Source organism: Centruroides sculpturatus, unplaced genomic scaffold, assembly GCF_000671375.1.
Source record: "Centruroides sculpturatus isolate CEXI.00-Female unplaced genomic scaffold, Cexi_2.0 scaffold874, whole genome shotgun sequence".
Lineage (NCBI taxonomy): Eukaryota > Metazoa > Arthropoda > Arachnida > Scorpiones > Buthidae > Centruroides > Centruroides sculpturatus.
The window spans coordinates 76799-96402 of NW_019385253.1; the positions used below are offsets into that span (position 1 = coordinate 76799).

General features: G+C 31.6%; 1 protein-coding gene across 2 annotated transcripts; it reads right to left on the minus strand.

Annotated features, from left to right (window-relative positions):
• Positions 1-2872: 2872 nt before the first annotated feature.
• LOC111636756 (cytochrome P450 3A8-like) lies at positions 2873-19253 on the minus strand. 2 transcript variants are annotated; one of them, XM_023382081.1, is made up of 13 exons: positions 19118-19253; positions 6721-6817; positions 5480-5529; positions 5286-5382; positions 5067-5195; positions 4770-5001; positions 4537-4676; positions 4355-4473; positions 4169-4277; positions 3713-3801; positions 3495-3635; positions 3244-3403; positions 2873-3037 (listed from the first exon to the last, which is right to left on the minus strand). In XM_023382081.1, exons 2-13 carry the CDS (start codon positions 6799-6801, stop codon positions 2957-2959), a joined length of 1428 nt encoding a protein of 475 aa, XP_023237849.1. In that variant the 5' UTR covers positions 6802-6817; positions 19118-19253; the 3' UTR covers positions 2873-2956. The 2 variants fall into 2 exon arrangements, with proteins under 2 accessions (XP_023237849.1, XP_023237848.1); XM_023382080.1 differs by lacking the exon at positions 19118-19253 and adding an exon at positions 9200-9439.
• Between the last annotated feature and the right edge of the window lie 351 nt (positions 19254-19604).

Below are 19604 nucleotides of genomic sequence, written 5' to 3' on the forward strand. Positions count from 1 at the left end.
CGATTTTGTAGCGATTGTTTACATACTTCCGTGTGGTGGCCTTCGGGGGCGTGGCATTTCGCGGGAATATTTCCAGCAATTGTTTTTATAGGTCGATCTAATAACAGACATATAAATTAACCAATTACAGTGCAAAAGAAGTTTACTATAGATGTTATCTGCCAATAATCTCCATTTTAACCTCTACTTGCTGTGTGATTTCACATGGTGTTTTTTTGGAAATATTGAGATATTTTTGGCCCGGGGCTTCGTACAAAAAATTTAATTGTTGCAATAGTTAGAAAACACATGCAGGAAGACGATTGACAGCTTAGATAGCATCAGACTTGTTTACAGTTTGTAAAATACACTCTTGAAGTTGACCAATTTTTTTTGAAAAATTTCTAAAAACGGGGACTTTCTGTTTTTTCGTTACGAATAAATAAAATCGATATATTTGAAGTAGTTTTTTTCACTAATACATCAAAAACACATGCCCACAAACATCCAAAATGAAAAAATCGCGAAAAAAACTATGAGTTTTGAAAAATTGAATTTTGAACACGAGGGTTATATAGAACCCCGCGCGCACAACTGTGCGTGAATCATTAACGCGCTTTACCGAGGGTTAAGAACTTTAGGTATTTGCATAGGTTCAACAATTTTTGTTTGTATTGTATTGATAATTTATTTTTCTTTCTTTCGATAATTATATCCAAATAATTAATACTATTATTCTTTTCTTTCTCAAATTTTATATAATTTTATGTTTCTAATTTTTTCATCTATAGGAATTATGACAATTTCTGTAAGACTAAGACATATGCATGGTTTTAATGCTATTCCATCAACTTGAATGCAAAACTCTTCATCACACTGAAAAGTTTTACACTCAAATTGTATTTACATGTATTTATGCAATGTGAAAATGATCAGTATGTGTCAAATCACTACTCACGTATTATATAAATTGTGAGTAGCAGAGGGCCACTGGGTAAACCTCAATGACCATCACTTAATCTGCACGGGTTGGAAAGACCCGTTCTCGGTTGTCGGATGGCATAGGAGGGCTAAAAATATGAGTGGGGAGGAGTCGGAAGTCGTGACCAGGTGTCCAATTGATTACACAGGTTTAAAATAGACAACACATTTAATAAACAGATGAGAAATTATACATAAAAATAATAAATATAACACTCGCGTATCAAGATATAAATAGGTATTCTAAAATCTATCCTAACCTAACCTAATGCTAAAATTCGAGAGAGACCTTACGTTGGAGAGAGATAATTATGACAAGGATTTACCTCGAAGGCAACGTTCTCATATTATAGGGCGTTGATAAAACACTCTGTGATCGTCGTCTTCTAATCCGAGGTGTCCTTTGAAGGCTATGTGGAGCGATGTCCTTCTCAGGTCGTGCGGCTATGTCCAGATGCAGTGTATGCTCCGTCGCTCCTAATCCATAGAGAGTTCTTCCAGGTGAAGTTCGCTCGGAGGTTTCTTCTGTTAACCTCTTCGAGGAGTAATTCCGTCGTATATGGAGAGAATAGAAAAATATTCAAGTCTTTACCTTGTTATGGAGAGGCGATTATGAGCTTCTGAGGGTACTGGAAGAGTAGTCCACTGCGTTCTCTTTCCCCGACGATCGCTGTGCGTTTTTCCTTAGCTGTTCAGAGGGGTTTCTTCGGCGTTAGCTCCTCGGCTAAGCGCGCCGAGTAGAAAATCCGACCCTTTTATATACCCGATCTGCATGGGAAAAATCTGGGAATTTGTTGACGTCTTTTGACATCTCTCCCTGATTTATTACCATTTCCCGCAACTTATCTCCTTATATAGACTTTTTTTTCGTCCATTCGCTCGGACGTATGGGGGTCACGTGACATCGTGGTCCCTCGTATATGACCTTCGGACGACGAAAGTCACCCTCGCTAACTACGCAGTTAGTGTGAAAATAAAAATAGCGTCCGCATTCTCACAGAATTATACAATATGGGTGTACTTAATATACAGTCTACCCCTTTATAACGTGGGTTCCTCTAACGTAGCGATAAAATTGCGGCAGTATTCGTATAAAGGGACTCGTAAAACGTCGTCGCCGACTCGTGTCGCGACATGATTGGTCGAATCTGAACCAATAGTGGATGAGCAGCCGAAATACATTCCTCTGTCTAGCGCCACGCTATGAAGAGTTTAGGCGAGTAAGTTGAGTTTACTATCGTCTGTACAGTATGTAAATTAGGTACCGTAAGTCTAACACAACACTAATTTTATACATTTCTTGTGAAAGAAACACTTCTTATTCAACGGCCATAAAAAATATTTATATTAATGATGTCTCCAAAGTTCAACGAAGTTTTCGCAGAAAAATAACTTATCAGAAAACGCGGCCGCCGTTTGGTGCGCTGCTCTGCCACGAAAGCGAGCGTAAGCAACGGCGTAGTCGAACGATGCACACTCGGTAAGTAATCCTACAATTTTTTGTTTATACCATAGTTTATACGGATTATTCCCAAAAAATTATACGTGTATTGGAAATGTTGAGTCGAATTAGTCTAGAATCCATTAATTTTATGAAAGAAAATCTTTCAAACAGCCTTAGTCCATAAACTTCACACTTGTCGGGCTGTGATTGGCTCACGTATTTAAGGTTTCCTACAACGTAAAATTCTTATAAAGTGAAACGTATGTAAGCGTTATAGGGTGTCTACTGTATTTAATGCACCATAAAAACAAATTACAATAGTTTCCTAAAAATTCAGAATTCATCGATCATACACTCAACTACTATAATGAAATAGAAAATTATTTTATTTATTAACGTTAAATATAAATTTTTAATATTTATTTCAAATTGAACACAACTATGCATTCAATTTTTCCTAACATTCATTTTTATTATTCAAGTTATTAAATTTACATACTTTGTTAATTATTATTTGTGTTTAACATTGAAAACGTATAGTATTGTCGACAATCAGGTATCTGATGGAGTTGCTTTCACCATTATTCTATTGATTGTATAAGTGAATAATTGAGTGTGCTCTCTATTATTTTCCTGTAAATAAAATCAAGTTATTTGCGACAAAAAATATACAAATAAAAGGTATTAAAAATAAAATTCACGAAAACATTTACAAATTTAATTTCATAAAACTTTTAATTACGAAACAGAAAGTATTCTATGAAAGAAGAAAACGTCATATTTAAATGTAAGGTATTTTCACGCAATATATTTACAATAGAAATATTGCCATTGCTTACATCGTCTCTATATTCTTCTAATTTAAATGATCGTATGAGATTTGCCAATACTAATTTCATTATAGTTTTTGCTAATCTCTGTGCTATACAAATTCTTTGCCCTGCTCCGAATGGTTGGTAAATGACAGAATCAATTTTCTGCTGTTCCTCAAAAGAAAATCTAAAATCACCGAAATTTTTTTATAATTGCAATTTCAAAATTTGTTAATAAAGCAGATATAAAAATAATCCAATTATAATTACTATATTACCTGTAAGGATTAAACTTATCAGGTTCAATCCAATAAGCTGGATCATTTTGCAAAACTTGTATTGGAATAGCTATCGTACAACCTTTTGGAATGGTGATGTTTTTATAACGATAATCTTCTGCACACACTCGATTAACACTTCTACGTATAAAAATATTAACGGATTATATATTTATTATATTTTATATTTAACATTATAAATTTATAATGAATTTTACACTATGGGAAATGGCGAAAGGCGAAGAGTTTCAGAGATAACTTGATCTAGCAACTGAAAATTGATCAAATCAGAATACTGGATGTCCACCTGAAAATTAATGAAAATTCAGTAATTATAATTTATCACTCTTAAAAATCTTTGAAGTTTGTATTTTCACTGCAATTTATTTTTAATTCTTTGCATCAGATCATTGCAAACTATACTTTTGGCAAAGTTTCTTTAAAAGGAGAGTTTTGTTATAACACCTTGTTATTATTTGCTTTTTCTGTAAAGACTACAGATATGAAGATTATATTAGTGTTCATTACAGATAAGTTATGTTAATATTATTAATTATTATTATACTTAATAATTATACGAAATATCGGATTTTCATACTTTAAAATTAACAGATAAGTTAATATTTTATATTTTTAAGATATATACGTATTTTAAATAAAAACTGAAATTTTACATTGCTGGAAATATTGTTTCTTATTTCTTCACGGACTTTCTGTTGTATGCTAGGGTTATTAGTAAGATGCTTAATACACAATCTTATTGTAGAACTTGTTGTTTGATATCTACAAAAGAGCAAATATTCGACATTAAATTTTTGATATTTCACAGGGAACATACGAAAACTTATAAATATTATTACGCAACCACCATAAACAACATCGCATTTGCAATAACGAAATTATCTGGAAGTTTTTTCATTTCTACAAGAGTCTCATCTTCCGCATCGATCAATGTCTGCAGCAAATCTGGTGGATGAGACTGACATACAAATTTATGTAAATATTAAAATATTTTATATTGAACTATTTACAATGAACTCACATGTAATTTCTTCCTGGAGGTGACGATTTTTTGACAGGTTTCATAAATCAATTTTAAACAAGGTAGATTCAGTACGTGTTTTAAACTATCTATTTTATGTTGAAGAAACGTATATATTGGCCCTATTTCCGGAAAGCAAACTAAATTATTGAAAAAATTAAAAACAATTACATAATACTACTTATTTTTTATTTTATTATTAAATATTTAGTAAAAAAATGTTGAATTATCACTTGTTATTCCAGCTAAAATATCAGTTGAATCAGCAAACAACGCAGTTTCTATCGATTTAACAAATTTATTAGTTTCATTATTTTGAACATTTGTGGATACACCAAATGCCGATGTACAGACAATGTCAAACAACAATTTTTTACACATCTCCGAAATATCAAACGGTTGATCTCCATGCTTCTCGACGTTTTCTTGAAAAACTTTTATCGGTGAAGACATCAGAGTACTCATCTAAAATATAAAATTTTCTGCAATTTCAAGACATATATGTTTAATATTTTCAAGTCAAATAATACCATTTTAATTTTTCTTGTAGTGAAACAAGTATTGAGAATACGTCTTAGGTTTTTCCATTTCTGATCGGCTAATACTGGAAGCATATTTTTACACTGATCATGTGGAAATCCAAAATTTGGCAACAGCGTCTTTTGCCGAAATAAATGAATAAACAAGTAATAAATAAATTTTAAGCTTTCGGAATCTGCAATTAGCGAAAATTACAGCAGAATACGTACATCTCTGTTACAAAAATTGTAAGTATCCTTTATTAGAATCAGTTTCAAAAATTCAATGTCATTGCATACTAAAAATGGTTTTCCTCCTAGATAAAACCTAAACATAAGTTAAATTAATTATAATTTGTATTAAGTTTTTTATGCAAAACCAAATTTATTGAATTTAATAATTTAAAAAAAATGAAATTAATTACCCATAAACTTTTCCATATCGTTTTAGCCATTCTTCTGTGCATCTGTTTCTCTACATGAAAAGTTGAATATTATATTATACGTTTAAAATATTCTTTTGCTACTTTATTCCGAAAGTTAAAATACTTACCTCTTCCATTATACCGTATTTTGAAACCGTGTCGTTCTTTTTATTTGTTCTATAAACGCAATGTAGCATAATAACGTTCACTTGGCACAATTCACTTATTTACTTCACTTTTCGTTGATACACGTTTACACACGTTTCGGGCCTCATTTGCCCTCTTCAGTTAACTAAAATATATAAACCCATTTTTACACACAACAACTCGACACATAAATCCAAAATATACAGATATACAAACAGCACATGACGTACCTTAAAAACATAAATGCCATCCTTAGGTTTATATTACCATAAGCGGGAGCCATACGATATACATTGGATTGCCTAGTGTTACAATTTGAGAAAAAGTTTTTTGCCGAAAACCTACAGCTTAAAAACAAATTTATAAATTCCACACAAGACATAACTCAAATACTAAACCCAGGACTTAACTTTAGTTGGTATACACAAGACTTATTTATAACAGCTTTGACTTTCACGACCAGATTTTTTGAATTTGAAGATTCCTCAAATTTCATAAAATTTTATTCAAAAAAATATAATTAATGTATATAGTACGTAAATATTATACTATATACTTAACTTATTTTTATATACACATTCCCAGGAGACCTTCAGAGATGTAAATGAAAAACTGGAATAGACGTGTAGGACAGTTCTTTCTTCTTTAATGTTAATAACTGTTGGTACAGTACCAACGGTTATTCGGTTATTAACAACGATTAAGTCAAGTCTTGGGCTTAGTATTTGACGTATGTCATGTGTGGAATTTATAAATTTGTTTTTAAGCTGTAGGTTTTTGATGAAAAAACTTTTCTTAAATTGAAACACTAGGCAATCCAACCTATATCGTATGGCTTACGCTTGTGGTAATGTACACCTAAGGATGTCATTTATGTTTTTAAGGTACGTCATGTATTTGTATATCTGTATTTTTTGGATTTATGTGTCGGGTTGTTGTGTGTAAAAGTGGTTTTATCTATTTTAGTTAATTGAAGAGGGCAAATGAGACCCGAAACGTGTGTAAACGCATATCAACGAAAAGTGAAGTAAAGAAGTGAACTGTGCCAAGTGATCGTTATTACGTTACATTGCGTTTATAGAAGAAATACTTACCTCTTTATTGAATTCAATTAAATTTCCGAAGAAAAAGTTCGGTTTTGGGCCTGGAATTCCGTAACGTTTAAACAATGACATCCTTTGTTTTCTCTGTCTGTAGGAATTACGTGTTACTAAAATGTAAAGTTTTGACTATAAATTCGTATCTTCTATTATCAGGACTTATTATACTGGCTTTACAGATAATGCTACGAAGTTTAACAGAAAAGAATTTTTATTTTATTTTATATACCTGGACATATACATACTTTTGCGTTTCGGACATGTTTGTCCCTCCTCAGCAGGTATTTTTCTATATTCTATAAACAATAAAACAAATATTTAAAATTTACATTTAAAATTTCCCAACAAACTTATTTAATAAAATTCTTACAATTTTCCGGTTTTCCTTTATTTTTAGCTCAACTGTATATTCAAATTTTATCAACAAAAACAGAATTACTATGATCTTAGACCTGTATTAAACAAATTATATTAACATTATCTCACAATTTTCCGGTTTTCCTTTATTTTTAGCTCAACTGTATATTCAAATTTTACCAACAAAAACAGAATTACTTTGTTTTTAAACCTGTATTAAACCAAATTATATTAAGATTATCTCATTTTTTTTACATTTGTTTACTATTATTACAACTTACATTTGTTCTTGTTCCATTTGACTTACACCTCGTTTCCATTTCTTTCCATTGTTCTTTTTATCTCCTTTTTAAGAGGTGTGAGTCAAATGGAACGAGAACAAATGTAAGTTGTAACAATAGCAAACAAATGTAACAAAAAATGAGATAATGTTAATATAATTTGGTTTAATGCAGGTTTAAAATCATAGTAATTGTTTTTGTTGGTAAAATTCGAATATAAACAGTTGAGCTAAAAAATTAAAAAAAAAAACCTGAAAATTGTAAGAATTTTATTAAATAATTTTGTTGGAAAATTTTAAATGTAAATTTTAAATATTTGTTTTATTGTTTATAGAATATACAAAAATACCTGCTGAGGAGAGACAAATATGTCCGAAACGCAAAACTATGTATGTGTCCAGGTATATAAAATAAAATAAAAATTCTTTTCTGTTAAACTTTGTAGCATATCTGTAAAGCCAGTATAATAAGTCCTGATAATAGAAGATACGAATTTGCAGTCAAAACTTTACATTTTAGTAAGGAAAAAAAAAGACATTGAGGCATTTCAATTAATTCTATGTTACTGTTTACTAGAAACTGAATTTAACTTTATATCGTTGTTTATTTGTATAAATTGAAACGATATATTACAATAAAAAATCTTACGAATTATTAATTGTGTTTTATAGAATCACATTGCTGTGTTGTATTTTATTAAATGACATTTATTAATTATAGAGAATGATATGATATGATATAAAAATTTTATATTACTACGTAAATTACTATTTACTATAAATCGATTTCAAATATAATCAGAAAAACGTTAATACATATAACAACTTACCACGGAGTGATTTTCTAATTATTACAGTTGATTTTATCATTTCGTGTCTATTGAATAGTTTATATAATGGTATCATTTAAATTAGGATTTTTACTGTGAAAATTGATCTAGTGTTGTTTAAATTATGGAAAGTCATACTGATGTTATTACAAAATATAAATTATGATAACTTTGCTTATATTTTTACGAAAGATGTATAGCTATTTCTTGTCTAAATATATATTTGTTGTTCTGTAACTAATGTAGCCAAGTGTAAGAGGTGAAAAGTACTTGCGTTGTAAATTTCCTAAGCAAACCTACCAAAATATTTATAAATTGGCCCATGTAAGTATTTTTTTTATCTGGGCTGTATTACTATTTACCTAATATTCGTATTGTTATACATTTTCTAACTCTTCGTATTGATTACATTAAACTTATACAATAATCTGTCTGAATTACAGGAAATGTAGCAAAAATGGAAATATACATTTATTTATTTTTGTTTAACACAAATTCAGAGTATTCTTACAAAGGTATACGAATATATATTTAATTGTAATTTATACCGCGTTATTATTTTCTTGTATAATGACTTATAATGTTACGTATTGGAACAATGAAGACGTGTTTTTGACATTGCATTGGATTTGGATTTTTGTCAGTAGGAAATCTTTAGTAATATTTATAACTAAAAATTACAAAAATATTTCAAATTAGCTCGGGTATATAAGACACATTTATCCAAGAGTTCCTTTGCTGACATTTGCTGACTTACTTTACATAAAATACACTTAAGTTAATTTAAGCTAATTCATTTACAAAAATACTTATAGGCTTATATAATAAATTAATGTTAATTTTAGTAGATGAGTACATTTACTCGTTACGTATATTTACTTAAATAACGAATTTTATGTACTTTTTCATGTATAATGCATGTAAGATATAGTGTGGAATAAGAAAAATAATTAATGTAAAATGCCAACAATATTATTTTTCTAATGTTAAAAGTAACGTCACTCACCTTATCCATAACAGAATGATGCAGATGAAAATAGACAGAATCAATATTAAAGTTTGATACATTGTCGTCCTCTATTGTTTATTTTCTATTCCAAGTTGTTTTAAGAGAAGAAAAGAAACTGACGTCTTAAAGAAAAAAATGTTGTAAATCCAACTCTCTATTAGTGAAAAAATATATAAAAAATTAATATTTCGTCGTAGAGATTAAGATTTCATATTCAACGAGCTGAAGTAGCCGCTTTGTTGAGTTTTATTTGTTCATACATTTATATGTGATATAGTTTTATTATAATTAAAAGATTGTGTTTTTTCCTCTACATAATCTTTTCTTGATTCGATGTGTTTCCTTATAATTTTCAAGTCGCTTTTCTATCTGACTATTTCTGTTTCGTTGATAATTCTTTCGTAGCAATGTTATATGTACTTGTTTTTTTTCCATGGTTTCATTTCTCCGCGCCATCTTTTGCCTTTGAGCTATGAAACGATGTTATGATCGTTGCCTTTGAGCTATGAATCTTTGTTACACTTCGGCATTGCTTTTTATACTTTTACTTTTCACACTTGACTATTCACTTTTCATTTTCTACTTTTTTCTGTTATTCATACAATTTTACTAACGAAAAATCAACTGAAGCATGTGCGTCACACGTCTCTGAAAGCAATCCCCACTACTCACACATAACGGTCCTCGACTATTCTAAAACTTTTTCGACTATTGGAAAACTTATAAGATTAAGATTAAGTAAGAATGGAAGTTTCAATTAACAATGGAAGTGTAAAGTAACAATGAAGGTATGAAGAATGAAAGTATTACATAACGATAGAATTGTGATAAGAAAGCGACGTGCAAGACGCAGACGCAGTTTTCATTTCTTTTTGTGGAAAATCGAACATATTTTTAGACCCATGTAAAAATTTTGTAATTAGTCCGAAAAGAGAAGGACCTAATTTTTGCATTCTGTGAAAATGAGTAAGGTTAAGATTGTTATATTATAGTCTAACATAATCTTAATCTTTGCTATCGTTACTTTCGCCAAGCCACGCCGGGCCTACTTGCTAGTATTAAAATAATACAGTAGCAACACTGTACAATTGTTTATGACATTTCATAAAGAGAATAGCAACAATTTACATCATTATCATAAAAAGTAGAGAAATTATGTGAAAGTAAAATCCTCGCAAATGTTGTAGGATAAGAAGCAAAAAGAACTGGAGATGGTTGTCACAGAAATTTGTCATAAGCTGTTATATTGTCTAATAATATATTTATAAATTAGTGTTTGCAAAGATTTATAACTAAGATGATGATGTATCGCTGTGTATTCTTTAAAAAATATTAAATTATATATATATAAATGGACGTGTTTGTCCCTATATTTCACTTTGCAGCCAAAACTTCACACCGCTCATGAATGGTGTTCGTGTGTGGTAGTAGCGCTAAGTCTTCCATCATGCACTATGATGGTTGCGTCTAGATAGCTATAAGGGTGTGGGAGATATATGGGATGAAAGTGGTTGACTTATAAAATGTGTAACAATGGAAGTGTTAACAATGGAAGCGTCGAGTAACAAAGGAAGTGTTAAGATAAAGTGGCGTGTAAGATTTACAGGCGCAGATGCGAATTTTGCGTTTTTTCGAGAAATGGAACATATTTTTAGACACAGGTAAAAATTCTCTAATTAGTCTGGAAACGAAAGACTTATTTTTGCATTCTGTGAAAACGGGTAACATTGGCTGTAATATAATCTTAACACTTCCATTGTTGATGAAAGTGTTAAGCTTTATGACCCTACCTCTTCCTCGTGGCGAGGAATTTCGAAAAATTCCATTTTTGGTATGTGTTATCGTAACGTACCATAACTGTGTTCCAAATTTCAACTTTCAAATTTTAACTCTGCGCTGATTACAGTCGACCCACCTATAAGATCATAGATACGTTCCATTCTTTAGGAATCTGAATTCTTATGAGTCCTTCCAATCACAGCCCGACACGTGTGAAGTTTACGGACTACGGCTGATCTAAAGATTTTCTTTCATAAAATTAATCGATTCTAGACTAATCCGACTCAACATTTCCAAAATACGTATATATTTTTTGGAAATAATTAGTATAAACTACGCTATAAACAAAAAATTGTACAATTACTTACCGAGTGTGCACCATTCGACATCCCCATTGCTAAAGCTTGTTTTCATCGCGAAGCAGCACATCAAACCACGGCCGATTTCTGATAACTTATTTTTTTGCGAAAACTTCGTTGAACTTTGGAGACATCATTAATATAAATAATTTTTATCGTCGCTGAATAAGAAATGTTTCTTTCACAAAAAATGTATATAATTACAGTACTGTATTAGATTTACGGTAGCTAATTTACATACTGTACAGACAATAGTTAGCGTAAAATCTCTGTAGCATGGCGCCACGCGGCAAAAAATATGTATAATTATAATAAAGTTACAATAAATTAACGTAATATATAATTATACAGGTAACCCCGTATAACACGGCATTTCTATAGCACGGATTCACTCTAACACGATTCGAGAATTGGTACCAACCCCCGTATAACACGGTACTTTTATAGCACGGATTCACTCTGACACGGTTCGAGAATTGGGTAAAACCCTCGTACAACAGGAAATGTAATAAATTTTTACATACTTAAGAAATAATAGTGCACGAAAATTATTATTTTCGTGAACTATTAGTACTTAAGTATGTAAATTTTCTCTTCTCGCCATCTGTCGATACACGTGGTCCTTCACGAATCTTGTTTCAATGTTGCCAGATCGCGACGCTTCTGCTTCTGATGTTGCCGAATGTTTCTCCCTTATTCCATACTTGCTTTAATCTTCATAAGTGCTTAGCACCATATAAGGAAATTTATNGTTGCCGAATGTTTTTCCCTTATTCCATACTTGCTTTATTCTTCATAAGTGCTTAGCACCATATAAGGAAATTTATAAAGACCTTTTAACTAGAAGCAAGCAATCTAAAATTACATACATTTTGCAAAAGGTAAAGCATGGATCTGAAGATAATGCAGAAAAATGCTCAGAGGATAAGGATAACTTGCCAAAAAGAAAACGCTCTCGGTTAATTAATAGAGTTTTTAGTGATGACGAAGAAAATATTGTTTAATTTATATTAATATGTATCACTTAAAAAATTTTAATGAAGATATTTATCTTAATTATGAAAATATACTAGCATGTTTTTTAATTTTTGGAACCTAACCCTTCCTTTTCCTATTAGTTGTTTGTTTCGTATAACACGGATTCGCATAACACGGCAATTTTTTGGAACGTAACTACCGTGTTATACAGGGGTTACCTGTATATACTAAATATATAATTATATGTACAGTACGTGATTTATATACAATTTATATATAATACTGTACAGACAATAGTAATCTCTCTGTAGCTTGGCGCTACGGACAGCAGAAAAGTAGTTCGGCTGCCCGATGACGTTTGAAGTAATTATAAGAAGTTTTTTACTGTTTTTTATGGATACCAGTCACAACTTTTTCGTAGTTTTATAGGAATCGTAATTATAGGGACCGTAATTATAGGGAGTCTACTGTATTTATATTATTATTATGTTGGGAATATTAGTAACATCGTTGATGATATATTAGAAAAATTAAATAAATTCGATGAAGAAGAAGAATTAGAAGAAAATTCAATTCTGTAACATATCGATTTTAAAGAAATAAGAAATAGTTATAAGAGTCAATTATTTTTAAATCTAGTGATTAATTGTATTATCTACAAATCAGAAATATATCGCGATATTTATAACATCGTTGATAAAGAAAAAAAAAACTTCTGTTCTGTTTAAAAAAAGGTCCATATGTGATGAAGGTGTCCGTAAAAAAGACGTAATTCTATAAACAAAAAAAATTATTAGATATATTAAAGAATGCAGGTCTACACAGCTTACTTTGAGGTTACCTTTTTGGGTATCTGATCAAGGTGTTAGTAACAAATGATCGAATATATTAAAGAATGAGGTCAAATAATTCTGTTAAGAAATATATTACCAAAAATTTTCACAGTTTGCTTTTTTATATTCGCGATATTAGTAACATTGTTGATGATATAATGGAAAAATTAAACAAATTCGATGAAAAAAATCTGTATTACGTTTTTAAAACAAAAATTATCAGATAGACGAAAGAATGCGGTCGACATCACTTACTTCAGAGGGGATTAGTTCACGCTATGGACTGTACAGCAGAAGGCACAATTTTAAAGTTGTGTCATCGTTTTATTTTTTTAAAATTCGATTTGTATTATTACTTTATATTAAATTCCTATACAAATTAAATATAATCTATACTGTATCTGTAAATGCATATCTCGCCTTGACCTTTATGTATCATTACTATATATTAAATTTATATACTAATTATTTTTATACTCCAGAGTGTATCATTCGTATACTACTAATGGCCCTGTCGTAGATACGTACATTTTGTGCGTGTTGTTTTTCAATACTGTTTGTGGAATATACTTGTAGCATGGTTCATGGATGTCTACCAATTTGGGTTTTTCTGAAATCTCTTGGTATATTATATTTGCTACTTGATTGTGCCTATGTAAGTAATCTGTCTGTGCCAAGAGCTTGCACACAGATGTAATGTGTTGTATAGTTTCTGGCATTGTGTGACATTTTCTGCATGTGTCGTTGTGAGTGTTGTATCTTTGAGTATGTGCTTTGTGTAGTTTTTTAGTATTTATGACTTGATCCTGTATGGCAATCATGAATCCTTCTGTCTCCCCAAAGAGGCAACCCCGATCTAACGCGCAGTTAGAGGCAGTTTTGTCAACAAAACCATAGACGAGGTTAGGCCACGATTGCTTGATAGGGTCTATGCTGTTTATATGTTGTGTAATGTCTGTATAATGTGAGTGTAAGCTTAATGGTGTGTTATTTCAGTCTCCTAGAGTTACTACATTATGTAACTACGATGTTTCTCGTTTCTTGTAGAAAAACTGTCACAGTGTCTGTGATTTTTTGTAGTGAAGGTTAACCATGACAATCATGCCATGTTCGCCATCTTTTCGTGGAAGGAATCTTTCTATGGCAGATTTAAGATGATTTTGTTTATGTTTAGTAAGTGTTGTTCTTGTTTTCCTTTGAAGTTGCTCAAGATCTGTGAGTCCAATGGGTAACTCCAAAAGAGTATTTGAGTGCTGGGATGTCATACATGTTTATTGCTTTAACTGTGTGTTTTGCATTTAACTCTGTTCTGAAAATAGCATTTAACCTACTTTGGTATTTTTAATTAATATTTGCTTTATTCGTGTGTGTTCAATTAGTTTGGCCTGTTGGAATCCTAAATGCATGTAGAACTTGCCCTCTTCCATGGATTCAATAACGTCTCCATTTCCAAGTGCAAAATCTTCTTTCTTCATGATTCGTTTTTCTATGTGAAGTGTTTTGCATTTGTCTAAGCCAAACTCCATTTGTATGTTTTTGGTGTATGAATGTGTGATTTGTAGGAGTTGATTAAATTGTTTCTGTGTGGATGCATAGTGTTTTGGAAGAATGCAATGAGTGATGGATGTATTTTGTACATGTGTAGAATATGTAGTATCCAACTTTGCAAAACACTGTCAAATGCTTTTCTGTAGTCTATATATGGCATGTGTATGTTTCTGTGTTGTTTGTGTGCTTGTTGTAGAATGAATGAATCTATGAGTAACTGTTCTTTGCATCCCCTGTGATTTCTACTGCAACCTTTTTGTTGTTCTGTAAGAATGTCGTGTTCTTTGACATGTCTGTATATTTTGTTTGTGAAACACGCTGTCAATAATTTGTTAAGTGTTGGAAGAAATCTAATTAATCTGTATTGTGTGGGGCCTGTGATGTTTTTTTTTAGGTTTCATGTAGGTGATGCCCTGAGTAAGATGTTTTGGCATGTCTGCTGGATTCATGATGATGTGTATTAAGTTAGATGTTTAGCTTGTTCCTGGTGCAGTGATATAAACTTTTTGTACCAGAAATTGTGAATGTTGTCTACACCAGGTGTGTTCCACTTGTGTGTTCCGTTAACAGCGTAGCGGATGTCGTGTATGTTTATTTCAGCACAGGGCGTAGTTGGTATGTTATGCACGTTTCGGTTTTCCTCCTCAATCCAGCCTGCATAAGCATTTTCTGTAACAACATTGGACTAAAGAGAAGACCAAAAAGTTGTGAGTTCTTCTTTTGTTGGTGTGCCAGTGTGCTGTGTATCAGTGTTTGTTTTGGTGCTGATTTTGTTGTTTTTGTAGTGTATATGTTTTGTGTCGTTTGAGTCTACGTGCTTTGGCTGCGAGTTTCTGTTTTAGGTATCGATGTATTGTATAATGTGTGTGTTGTGTTGTTCGTGTTTTATGTGTGTTTTGATTTCTTTGAAAGTGTTTTTGAGTTGTTTCTTTAATTTGGGTGTTATGTTGTTTTTAGTGTATTGTGTCAGCCTGCCTAATTGCTGTCTAATGTCATTTATTTGTGTTTCTATTCTTCTCTGCCAGGCAGGCTTGTGATAAAATTGTGTTTTGTTTGTGTCTGTCTGTGATTGTATTTTCAGTCTATGGTGTGTCACTACTGTGACTGCCCCAGCATAATGTATGAATGTCTGAGAGTGACAATTGAATAAATGGAGTTTGGTAGTAAGTGAGTATTTACATAATTTAGTGTTTTTCCTACTACATTTCACGTGTTGATTTTTGGTATTCGTGGACTTTGTGTGTGATCTGTACCTGTATATTTAGTGAGTGTTTCCTGAAATATAAGTGAGAGCATATTAACTAATTCTATGTCTACAAGATCAATGATAAATGAGGAAGCGCCTGTAGTATCATTAGTTGTAGTTGTTGTATGTGTGCTATTATCAATGCTTGTTGCAGGATTATCCTGACAGGTTACGTGATCATCATTAATAATGTTAAATGTTTCTGTTTGTTGATGTATTTGATCAGCAACCTGTTGTTGAATAAGTTCAAGTGTTGTTTGTGGGATAAGGTTGTTGTGTATAATTGTTCTTTTTTGATCAACAACCCTTTGTTCAGTGACAGTAAGATGAAGATGATAAACTCGTTCATTTGTGATGTCCAGTTCATCCATTGGCGTGGTTTTCTAGCTTTTTGGTATGTGGATGCATTGCCACAGAAACACCAAGGCTAGGTTGATTTCTCACATCTGTTGAGGACATTGCAGTAGCCATGCTTGGGCCAGTGATGCTTTCGTCACCTGTAACAAAGGGAGACTGCGGCCTATTTTTCAAATGTCAGCCTCTGCCTAACCCATGAACACGGATCTTGTTAAAGCAGTCGACATCCGAGCCGGTATCACACTTTGATCTGGTTAATACCATGATAGTTATCTTCACAGAATGTGGGTGTGGTCACTCTTAGCTTAATTTCACCCCATGGACCTTACTGACATGGGTGTGCCTTGCCAGTAAGCGCTTGTGCTCCAGCCTGCATTGCTCTATGGTTTAGTAAAATTACTGGGCTCTCCTACCATGATCAGGTTGTGATTACAGGAGAGTTATTATTATTATTATCAACTCGTCTCAATTATATATAGTCTATACATTAGGCAAAATGATTTAAACAAACAGTAACAAAATACAGTAGAGCGTCGTTTATCCGAATCAATTGGGGACTGGGGTTGTTCGGATAACTTATTTTTCGGATAACCGATTATGTACGAAAAAATATATTGACTTATCCAATGTTGAAATTTTTCTCCGTTGCGTGTCGCTTCGCGTTGAATTTTCGTCAATGTTAAGCCTAACGTAAACTTTTAAAAATAATAATCGTGGCTATTGTACCGCTAAGAATATTTTTTTTATTTTTTACAAACAAAATAAATATATTGAAAAATATAAAAACAAAAAAAAATTATACTTTAGAAGTTAATCAAGTTCAAAATCGTTTGATTCAGCGCGACACACAATCCTCAGAAAAACACTACACAAAAGTGTTAATGCTGCCAGCTAAAACACACACACCAACAAAAAAATATTGGAGTAACCCAAGATATAGCCAAAGATTGCAGCGCCACAACACTAGCGAAAATTTAAATTTGCCGACTGGAATGCTTTCGGATAACGTTCGTTTCGGATAACCGGCTTTCGGATCTACTGTATAGAGTTCTGATTTCGCTTTTTCTATTGGTTCAAGGTTTTTTTTCAGACATACCCATAGTTATAGAAAACGATAATTTAGTATTATAAGATGGTATTGATAAGTAAGGTTGCATATAGTGACAATGCGGCTTATCTATATGTAAAATCTAGACGGTTTTATAATAATAATAATAAGCGCGGAGCCCAAACGGTTAAGAGTTGAAAGTTTAAATTTGGTACACAGTTAGGGTACTTCACGGAAACGCACACTAAGAAGTGATTTTTCGAAATCCTTCCACACGGGTGAGAGGGACAGGATTCAGTCTTAACACTTCTATCAACAATAAAAGCGTTAAATAACAATGAAAGTGTCAAATAACAATGGAATTGTTAAGAGAAAGCGACGTGCAAGACGCAGATGCATTTTTTTTTATTTTTGCGAGAAACCGAACATATTTTTAGACCCATCTAAAAATTTTCTAATTAGTCCGGAAACAGAAGGACCCACTGGACTAATTAGTTTCCGGACCAACAAGGAAGGAACTAACTGTTTCCCGACCCACTGTTTCCGGACTAACAAGGAAGGAGACCCAACTCCTGCGATCTGTGAAAACGGGTAAAGTTGACTATAACGTAAAAATCTTAATCTTCGCTATCGTTACTTGCCCGAGCAACGCTGGGCCAACCTGCTAGTAATTTATAACCCTCGATCGGCTTGGAAGAATAGTGGTTTATCTCCAAAATCTACTTTAATAGACTTTTTTGTATCGATTATTTATATTTAATTCTATTTATATGTTATTTACACTATTATAATAACCGTGGAGTACGATAATCGATTGTTACCTTATTGTATTAACGAGTATACATTTGAAAAGTCTCATTCCACAAAACTTAATCGATGTTTATTCGTTGAAGGATAGTCATTTAACTATAATTGTTAAAAACATAAACTGTTGAGCTCTAATTGGTATATAATATACCAATTAGAGCTCAACAGGCGTATGAACGAAGATTTTATCTTCTAATAAACGAAAGAATGGGTCTCCCATAGACTTAACATGGCAAAGACGAGTTTTGTAGGTAAATTTAAAAATATCGGGCGGTAACAAGTATCTTATTTGTTTAAAGTCAAGTGTAGATAGTTACGAATGCGCCATAATTATGATTCAAGACTAGTGATAACTGATCGCTGTGTTATAAATTATCAACTAGTTAATCTATGCTTTAAACGTCGATATGCTGATATGCCTATGTCGATATGCCTATAAATTCGATAACTTATAGTTATCGAATGTATAGGCAGTTGATCAGAACACATAAATAATTATATTTATCACTTAAATTTAATGTGGAAATTAGGTTAAGGTTACCACATTACTTGATAAGAATTATACGAAACTGGAATATAATTTTTTTCACAGATTACTTATCATTATAGTAAATTAAATGTGAATATAAATATTTATTCTAAATTGGTCTATCCAAAAGTAAATTATAAAAAAAACCTAATTAAAAAATAAGTAAGTCTCGTTATGTGAAAAAGTACACAGGAAGATCGTTTATCCAGAACGTCCAAAAACATACTGGTGCCGATTATCACGTAATAAAAAGAATAGTGGATTCAATAATGTAAAAGAACTAAATCTAATGTAGTATTAAAGACTTTTAATATATTAACATATAATAGAATTAATATAATAGAATTAATGGCATTAATGACAGTTTTATTAATTCCTTCTACAGTTGTACTATTAGAGAATTAGAAAATAATCAATAAATATACACTTACGACAATTTGAAGTCGTTTTACTCTGTTGATAAACACATTTGAGAAGAATATTAATAGGAAGAATTAATGTAAACTATTTTGCGTTATTAACTAAAACTTGCTTGTTAGAGGGAAGTGAATTATAAACATATTACTTATCTGGTATACAGTAGACAAATGCAACTTCGAGTGTTTGTCCTTCACTTTTGAACGATTAGTCGTTCGATTTATACATTTACTTTCGTATATATTGGGATTTATTATCTGATTTTGTATAATATTTATTAGGGGAGATCGGGGCAACTTCGGCATGCGGGGCAAGTTTGTCAAGCGCTTTTTTTAAAAAACAAATTAAAAGGAGAATTTGGTTATAGGTTAGGCAGTTGAGTTTTATTGGTGGCTTGTTGAGTGTAGTGTTTTTATTGTTCTCCAACAAGCGTAGTTGAATTATCAAGCAAATTTTCATTTTCGTTCAATTCCATATAATATTTTTTTTCCATTTATATTG

Excerpts from the sequence above, each read along its gene's own strand:
- LOC111636756 (XM_023382080.1), bottom strand. The coding sequence starts at position 9,261 with ATGTATCAAACTTTAATATTGATTCTGTCTATTTTCATCTGCATCATT. Across the intron at positions 3,404-3,494 it reads GATAAGTTTAATCCTTACAG|ATTTTCTTTTGAGGAACAGC; the intron begins GTAATATAGTAA and ends CGGTGATTTTAG. Across the intron at positions 3,038-3,243 it reads TAGAAGAATATAGAGACGAT|GAAAATAATAGAGAGCACAC; the intron begins GTAAGCAATGGC and ends TTTTATTTACAG.